This window comes from Phytophthora cinnamomi (genome assembly GCF_018691715.1).
Source record: "Phytophthora cinnamomi strain GKB4 chromosome Unknown Contig91, whole genome shotgun sequence".
Lineage (NCBI taxonomy): Eukaryota > Oomycota > Peronosporomycetes > Peronosporales > Peronosporaceae > Phytophthora > Phytophthora cinnamomi.
In genome coordinates, this window is record NW_027151024.1 from 66,628 (window position 1) to 75,985 (window position 9,358).

Sequence of the window (9,358 nt, forward strand, 5' to 3'; positions counted from 1 at the left end):
TAATTTATGCTCACTTCCTACGAAATGTGATAATTTATCCATCACGGTTGTTGTGCAGTCCTGACCAACCAGTCTCGATCCAACCGGACTTCGTACGTCATGACCAACCAACCGCGATGCTTCCAGTACTCACCAGAGGCTGCTGCTCCCATTCTGCATTTTGCAAACCACCAGCAACTACCCGTCCCACCCAGTCCACCCCGCAATGGTCTTCGTTTCGCGCCCTGCCGGCACAAGCTTCACCTCCGCCCAGGTTACTGGGTTCTACTTTCGGCCGTACCGCGATGACCATGATGAAGTCATCCTCGCGTACTTCCGTTGCCGTTGCGGTACGATCCGAAATCAGACCCGCCGCAACGGTCTGACGAACCTCATGCAGCACGTGAGGCGCGAGCACTCCCAATTTCGACACGGAGATGCTTGAAGCCACGACGGGGGAAACGGGATCTTTGTTGAACTACGTTCGGCAGACTTCACAGACTCTATATGGATGGCTACTTTGGATTGCCATGAACAATCTGCCTCTCTCTTTCTGCGAGAATCGAGCAGCTCGACGGTGAGTCAAGCACTTGCCTCTACATTTTGAAAAGAAATGTGCATACTAATACAAACGGAATTACGTTTATTTGTTGTCTAAAACTAGCTTCACGACTCTGGATTCGATCTGTGTGGAACGACGATGGAAGGGGTCGGTTTGGCAGTTGAGAGGTCCATTGCATCCGAGATGCCGGACATTTTTGGCCTCGTTTTGGATGGATGGACCCACATTTCTGAGCACTACCTTGCCGTTTTCGCCTGCTACGAAGTCGACGGCAAGGTAAAGTGTCCGCTTCTGTGCATGGCTCCTCTCCTGAACGAGAAGGACGACGGCCTTTCCGCTGCTGCTCACAGGGGGTTCCTCGCTGACATGCTGCCACGCGACTTCGGTAAGCAGCTGAACCAGTGCGTCTTCATTTCTGGTGACAACTGTAGCGTCAACAGACGGCTTGCTACCCTAGTGGGCGTACCCCTAGTCGGGTGTGCCTCTCACCGACTCAACCGAGCTGTGCAACAGCAGCTTGAAGACAAAGAGACCCACCTTGCTGAAGTGCAAGCGCTGATGGTCAAGCTACGGACACTTACTCAATCTGCAAAGTTGCGGTACGCCTTCTTATTTGGAGCTGTTTACGCTATTCAGTTACTAATTGTTTTTATTTCTCATGATTCATTTTAATTTCAGCCTTAAAACGGACCTCCGACCTGTAATTCGCCAAGATATCCGTTGGAATTCAACGTTCTCGATGCTGCATCGGTACTTCCAGCTCCTGGAGCACCATGACAGGAACGATGACGACATCGCAGACATGCTATCTGCTCCGGCTTGCAACCGCAGCTTGCGCTCTATGTACAAAAAACTTAAAGATGTCGAATCTGCTTCGAATGCTCTCCAAGGAAGTGATGTGGACCTGCTAGATGTACGCGAATGGTTTGACGGGCTTATTGCTGAGAACCCTCAGTACGCCTCGTACCTTGGTAAGCTTAATGTGCGGGTATGATTGCTATTCTAACTGAAACATTTATTCTATGCAGGCCCGCGTGCTGATATCGTCCACAGCCCCGACTTTGAGTCTGGCTGCGTCCGCGTGCTCCGGGGTAAGACGGATAGGCTGACCTGGGCCGAGAAGGCGGCTGTAGTGGGTCTAACTTGACTCACTACTTTAGCTTACACGTTGCGCAACGTGTATGAGGAAGCGTAAGTACTTAGTAATTACTTAGGTTAATTATATTTGAATACACAAATATAAGTTAAGTAACAAAAGGATTCCAAGTGACTTAGATTAGGTAAAATGAGAACTGTATTGTTTGTAAATTGATCTTCCTCTAAAATCTGCTAAAAACTGTTTATCATCTATGAAAGGGTTGGCAGCGGCTGGCTGTCAGAGCCCCGCTAATATGCATGTCTCTGATTGGTAGAAAGATGCTGCTTTCTACCAATAGGATCTTTTGGGTATGTGTGGACCACTCACTGTGGTGGTCCACTTCAATGTATCCATCGGTGTGTCTTACACCAATGTGAGGAAGTATCCAAAACGTTTAACAGATAACCTATCTGTTAAATTCACAAGTGGCTTGCAGCCACTTGTACGTGTAACCCCGTTACACCATCCCCCCCCTTAAGGTTAGACGCGCGGGGTCCCCGCACGTCAATCTTTGGAATTGACCATTCGTCAATTCTCCGCGTTTGGAGAAGAAATCCGCGCTCATTCAACGATGAGCGCGCCTCAGAAGAAGTCCGCAAAGTCGATGGGGAGTCATCTCTCCATCGACGACTACTTCGAACGCCAGAAGGCGAAGTACGGTGACGTCGTCGACTTCGACGACGACGATGAAGACATGGAGGGCGAGGAGGACTCGCCCTCAAAGCGTAAAGACTCAGTGTCGAGCGAATCGCTCGACCCTCACGCCAAGAACGTTCGTCCGCGTGAAGGGGACGAATCGGACGCTTCGAGCTCGAAGCGTTCGCGTACTGAGAGTGATACCCCACTCGCTTCGGCTGGGGCTCTCAGTACTCCGCGCGCTGCTGCTGCAGCGCGTGATGTTAAAGCTCAAGGCTCTCCGCGCGCTGCGCCTGCAGCGCGCGATCCATGGATGCCGTCCGCGTCCGAGATCGCGGACCGGTTTGGGAACTCGGTACCTCCGAATGAGGTGCCGCTGTACGTATGCAGCGCCATCAAAGATGACGCTGTGGCTGCCGAGCTGCACTTTGATGCGGAATCGCATCAAAGGCGCGATTACTACATCGGACTCTTTCATGAGCTCCGATGGTTTCAAAGCAAGAGGACCTCTTCTCGCAGCAAAGTGCCCGAATGGCAGGCACTTTGTCAAAGCTGGAACGCCTTTGTTGAGAACTTCAACAAGAGGCCGAGTGCTTACCGTGATCGGATTAAGCAAGCGCGTGATCGCTTCGAGACGTACTCGAAGCGTGGAAAACTGGAGCAACTTCATGTTGCTGCTGAGGAGGCGAATGTGCCGTGCGCTGTGCCCGAGGGCTTTCAGTGCACGAAGTGCTTCCCAGGCGCGGTTCGCTTGAGCGACCGCGACCTGAACGGGTACACGTCGTTCCGTGTGCCCGAGAGTCTCAAAGAGCTCCGTGCTAAGTTCTTAGCACGTGAGGGTTCGGGCGCTGGCGATGATCGCAGCGCTCGCTCTACTTCCGTTGTGCCAGTGCGTACTGCTCCTCGTACGCCCTCACCATTTCCGGAACGTCCTCCAGCAAGACGTTCCGCGGCTCCCATGTATCTCGATGGGGAGGAAATCCTCTCCAACGAATACGAAAACGAGCCCCTTGAGGGTTCGTTTTCGGGATACTATGGTCAACAATCCGCTCAACAATCCAGCGGGTTGAGCCGTGGGCGTCACGGATCGGCGGTGGCGGGGGTGGGAACACGCCCCGGGTATGATCAGCCCCGGGCTGATCAGTATGCGCCTCTCCACGACCGGGTGACCGTCGTGGAGCGTCTGCAGGGCGCTGAGTTTGCCGCCCTGAAACAGGAGCTGGCGAACCAGAAGGCCCAAGTTGCGGCGGTCTCGCAGACCGCCTCGAACATCCAGGTCGAGCTGGGGACCCAGATGAAGGGGTTGCTCCAGCGCGTCCGCGCGCTAGAGGAGAGGTTGCTCGTCGCCGAGGCCAAGTCCTCCGCTTCTGCCTCGGCTCCTGCCGAGGCTTCGGGTCAGCCGAGCTAGATGGCTCGTGCTGCAGGTATGGCTTCAGCCGTCCGACGTAGAAGGTCGGATGGAGGCGCATGCTAGACGGTATGTCTAGCGTGTAAGCGTTGCCGTGCCGTGCCAACACAGTGAACGGCCCGATGAAGCGCGGAGCAAGCTTGCTTGCTCCGAAATCCGAAACTGCATGTCTAGGCAGGTTTTGTGTAGCTAACAAAACTAATGAACCAACTTTAAATTCATTTGTGTTGCCTCTGCCCGCATTGTCTGCGTTCAGCTTCTGTTGATCAACAGAAGCTGCTATTGTGTCTTGGACAAACCGAATCACGGCTTGTCTTTTGGTGATGAAACTGATTGCATCCGAGCTGAAGTCATTCAGCTCGCTCTCCGCTAGAGGCCCGGTCTCTGCGTGGTTCTTTGCGGTGTCTGCGCCCTGCGCAGACCCGTGGTCGTTGGCCATGTTGTTGGGGGAGTCTGCGCCCTGCGCAGACTCATGTGGTTTGTCCATTGTTGCAGCTGACACTGTGCAAGTGTCAGCGGTTTTCTGCGGCTGCTGTATTGCAGTCGTAGATCCTCCCCCACTTAAAGTGGGAGCCATCACTCCGAGTAAACTCGGGAGGCGTGGATGCCGCATGGCATTCACGTAGAACGGTGTATGCCCGGTCGAGGCATGCACTGAGTTATTGATGGCAAACTCTGCCATCGATAAACACTCGCTCCAGTATTGGAACGAGTGAGCGTAGCTCTTCAACATATCGACGAGCACGCGATTCACGCGCTCGGTTTGACCGTCCGTCTGCGGATGATCCGCAGTCGACATGGAAAGCTGGCTCCCAAGAAGTGTAAACACTTCTTGCCACAGATGCGCTGTGAAGCGCGGGTCTCTGTCCGACACGATGTCGGACGGCATGCCATGGTGTTTGAACACCATGTCGACGAACAGACGGGCTGTCTGCTTCGCGGTCACCTCTGCTGGCACCGCAGCAAGATGTACCATCTTGCTGAAACGGTCTACGAAGACCACAACACCGGTATTCCCTCCGCTATCCGGGGGAAGACCAAAGATGAAGTCCAAAGACATGGACTTCCAGCACTCCGACGGAGTCGGTAGTGATTGCAGTGGAGCCTGCGCGAATGGCGCAGGCTTTACGCGTTGGCATACCTCGCAAGCACGGATGTACTTGCGCACCCACTATACTGGTGGTGCCAGTAGAAGTCGCGCGTGAAGGACGTAAGTCTTCTCACGTCCGAGATGTCCCGCAGTCGGGGCATCATGATACTCGTACATGATCCTGAGTCGCAGGTCATGGTCATTTGGCACGACAACGCGATCCGCGTTGTCGTCGACTGCATTGTAAAGCAGTAGTCCTTCGTGCACACGAAAGCGGTGTGCACGCGCTCGAAGGTGCTTGGGCAGCTTCTGACGGGACTTGTCAGAAGGCGCTGTGCCATAGGCCAGCAAGAGCTTCGCGTCCGCGTCGTGCGCGTACGCGGCCTTCACATCATCCAACAGAGATGATGTGGGTTTGCTCGATCGCATGGCGTCAATGGCATTGACGTCAACAGCTTCTGCATAGTCCGGCCGACGTGATAACGCGTCGGCCACCACGTTCAATCTTCCGGGTTTGTATTCGACCCGGAAGTTATACTCCGCAAAGAATGAGAGCCATCTCGCCATTCTTTGTGATATGTGTGGCGACTTCACTGCGGTACGCAGTGAAGCATGGTCGGTGTAGACCACAAATGGTCTACTCCCAAGCAAGTACACTCGGAACTTTGCGAGTGCATACTTCATGGCAAGGAGTTCCTTGTCATGCACCGGATAGTTGCGCTCAGCTGGCTTCAGCTGACGCGATTGGTAGACGACACGATCACGGCCCTCGTGATCGTGTTGCATCAACGCGCATCCGATCGCGAAAGTCGGATGCGTCACACTACGTGAAATGGGCGATCTTGGTCAGCCACTGCCAAGATCGGCGCCTCAGTCAAGCCCCGCTTGACTGTATCGAATGCCTTTGGCAATCGGGTGTCCAATTCCACACAGCTTCTTTCTTAAGAAGCTGTGACAGCGGGCGGATCTTGCCCGCATAGTCCTCCACGTACTTGCACAAGTACGTGGCCAAGGAACTGCCTCAGTTCCTTGACACTTGATGGCGTTGGCCATTCGTTAATCACTCTGACCTTTTCTGGGTCAGGGCGGACACCATTCTTCCCTACGAGACACCCGAGGACGGGTATCTCGCTCGCCCCGAAGATACACTTCTTCAGGTTCGCGTAGAGCTTATGCTTTCGCACAAGCTCAAGTAGCTTCCGGAGATGCACCCTGTGCATCTCTACGTCGATCTTCCCGTCCACAGCCCGGCTGTGGATGAATACATCATCGAAGTAGCTCGGTGCGAAGTCGCGCACCGAGCGCAACAAGTGCGTCACGCACCTGTTGAAAGTCGCAGGGGCGTTCTTAAGCCCCTGTGGCATTACTAGCCATTCCCAGAGCATGCCGCTTGGCGTGCTCACTGCCGTGAGAGGGATATCGCTCTCACGCATTAGGATTTGATAAAATCCATCTCGCAAGTCGAGAGCACTGTAAACGGTGCTCCCGGCCATCGAATCGATGATAATATCTTTTCCGTGGTATCGGCGTCTGCGCCGGTACCGTCGCATCGTTCAGCTTGTTGTAGGCATGAACGATGCGCCATCCGCCCTGTGGCTTCTTGACACAGAACGTCGGAGCACTGTGCGGGGACTTTGATTCCCGCACTTGTCCTGCTTTACGACGACTTTCAAAGAAGTCGTCGATCGCTTTCACTTGCTCTCGCGGCAGTGGCCACTGCCGCGTGACACAGTACTTCGTGCCCGGCACGAGATCAATCTCGTGCTGAATACCCTTATCCTGCGGAAGCTCCGCAGGAATGTCTTCCGGGAGTACGTCTTTGTACTCCCTCAACAATTCGTAATAGGGACTCGACTTCAGCGAGTCCCAACCTTGTTCCTCGAAGCGCTCTCGCTTCGTCTTCGCACTGAGAGTGTCTTCACTCTCAGTGGTACTTCCCATGAAGAGCTGCCTCAGCTCTTCGCTCTCGCTCGCCGTTCTTTCGCTGTCCGAAAGAACGCAGACTTGCTCGATGCGTCCATCGTGCAAGTCGCGCGTGAAGCGCTTCCAGCTCATGGCTGGAAGCGAAGTCAACTCCGACGCCGTCGTCGGAGGACTAGCGAGTTCCATGTCACGATACTGGAATCCAGTATCGGTGCGCGTCAAGACGCTAAGCGTCTTGACGTCCGGCGTCACCGCCCCAGTCTGCCCAGCAGACTGTTCTTGTTGCGTCTCGGTCCCGGACCGAGACTTGCGCAGCGTTTTCCGCTTGCGCCGTCTTCTTGTTGTGCGGAGCCCGGCTCCGCACAGTTGTTCTTCTTGTTCAGGCCCGGCCGTGGACAGTCGTTCGCCGGCGGACCCTGTCCGCGGGCGCGCGGTATCAAGCCCGGCTTGACCGCATTTTCCTTCGTGCAGCCCGGCTGCACGGTAATGTGTCCTTCGCCGGCAGACCCTGTCTGCGGGCGCGCGATATCAAGCCCGGCTTGATCGCATGAGCGCTTCGTCGTGCAGCCCGGCTGCACGACAGCGTGCAAATTGCGTCAGTGCGGTACGTTTGCAACCGTCCGCAGTGTTTGCAGCGTCAACTCCCGGAGTTGACACGCCTTCGTCACCTCGACGCCATTCACTGGCTGGAGCCCCTCATGACCGAGGGTGCGTCGGCTCCCAGGGCCGACGCGTCGTTGTCGACCTGACCGCTTCGGGTCAGGGACTGTCCCTTACACGCTTGAACGTGGGTGTTGGTTCCCGGAACCAACACCTTTTTTTCTTCCGACGTCGGCAGCATTGCCGACGTGGGTCTCACTTGTGCGCGCCCTCGCGCACTTCTTGGGCACTCCGGGACAGCAGCATAAAGCGCTGTCTCGACTGGTGAGCCGCGCGCACCTGCTGGTGCGCGCGCTGCGGTAACAGGGCCATCGCTCTCTGTTCCGCTGTCGCGTCCGAAGCGCACGAGCGTGCGCTTCTTCCAGTCTATTACCGGATCATGCCGTGCAAGCCACGGCATGCCCATTACTACGTCGAACTTATCGTCCAGGTCCAGGACGATAAAGTGTTCGACAAACACTCGTTGTTTGTACGAGAAGCGCACGTTCACGACGCGCTTCTCGGTCTTCACGATGGCACCTGTTGCCAGTCGTACCTCCAGAAGACTTCGAGGTGTATCTACCTCCTCGAAGTCAAGTCTCGACAGGCTTCGTAGTCGAACAAAGTTGCTCGACGCGCCTGAGTCTACCAATGCTCGAAGAGAGTCACTCGCTCTCTTCGAGTAAACCTTCAAGATGACTAGGTTTGGCCTGTCATCTTGTTTCTTGCAGTGAGAGCTGGTCTCACTGGGGGCTGCAGTCCTCAGTGTCGCGTGCCCGATGTCGGCACGCGCGACTGCATTACCAGTAGGGCGCCCCGCGCCTACTGGATGTTCGCGTTTTTGTTGGTCCGCGGCGATGCCTAGCATCGCCACGACGGCCACCTCCAGGGGGCATGGGAGCTGTGCACTCCCGTGCAAAGTGACCGATCCTTCCGCAACGGAAGCATCGCACGTTACCTCCCTGCTGCTGGTAACCAGCAGTTGTTGCGCTCGAGAGGTCCATTGGCTCCGGACCTCCCGTCCTCGCTACCGGGCGCGGTTGCGGCCTCGGTACGTTTACATGGAGTTTAGCCTGCCGCAGGCTAAACTCTTCTTGCATGGCAAGAGTGATTGCAGCTTCGAGAGTACTCGGGTACTCTCGGAAGAGATAGGTCTTCACAGGCCCATCTCTAAGCCCTTCATGAACGTGACGACCTTGGTCGCCTCGTCAATCGGTTAGTCACGATATTTGATACCAAATATCGTGCGCGCTGCGCGTAAGCATGGACGTCATGCTTACCCTGCTGAAGGTCGAGGAACTCCGCCCTCGACCGGAACTCGTTTGCGGGGGCTCAAACGCTTGTTTGAGCTCCTCTTTGAACACTTCGTACGTGCTGAAGCACGTAGGATCGGAGAGTCGGCGTCCATACGCCCAACTCCTTGCGCGTCCGCCAAGGCAGGACATGGCGAACGCGACCTTCGACAGCGGGTCGACGATGCGTCGAGCCGCTATGGCTGTGTCGAGTTCGACAAGCCATCGGAGGAGAGGCTCGCCCTCTCTTCCCACGTAATTGCTTACGCTCAACTTTAATGGTTGAGCACGCGGTGTCGTCCCTGACGACGCCGTCACTGAGGAAGCAGCGTCACGCTGCTCCTTCATGATGAAGCCCAGAGCAACACCATGTTGCTCCGTCGGCGATAGCGTACGCAGCATTGTAGCTATCGCCGCTTCTCCAATGACTGTTGACAGTCGTTGGAGGGCCTCCCACTCTGGGTCAGACAGGTGGGGCAGTCAGCGCGTGCAACATGCGTTGCAGGCGTGTTGGAGCTCTCCATGGGCACCTCCGTGCTCATGTGGTTCTCGGCTCCGCGTTCGTACACCGCGTACGAACGTCAAGCAGTCGGTCGTTGGACGGACTACAAAGTGCTACCAGGTGTAGTGGGTCTAACTTGACTCACTACTTTAGCTTACACGTTGCGCAACGTGTATGAGGAAGCGTAAG

The 9,358-nt window shown here is 55.6% G+C and overlaps 1 protein-coding gene across 1 annotated transcript; it reads left to right on the forward strand.

The window, feature by feature from the left end:
- Positions 1-838: 838 nt before the first annotated feature.
- Positions 839-1,688, forward strand: IUM83_19916 (GTP-dependent nucleic acid-binding protein engD; the record flags this gene model as incomplete). The annotated part of the gene is made up of 3 exons (XM_067944986.1): positions 839-1,140; positions 1,220-1,512; positions 1,570-1,688. The coding sequence occupies 3 exons, from the start codon at positions 839-841 to the stop codon at positions 1,686-1,688; spliced, it is 714 nt and encodes a 237-aa protein (XP_067784447.1).
- Between the last annotated feature and the right edge of the window lie 7,670 nt (positions 1,689-9,358).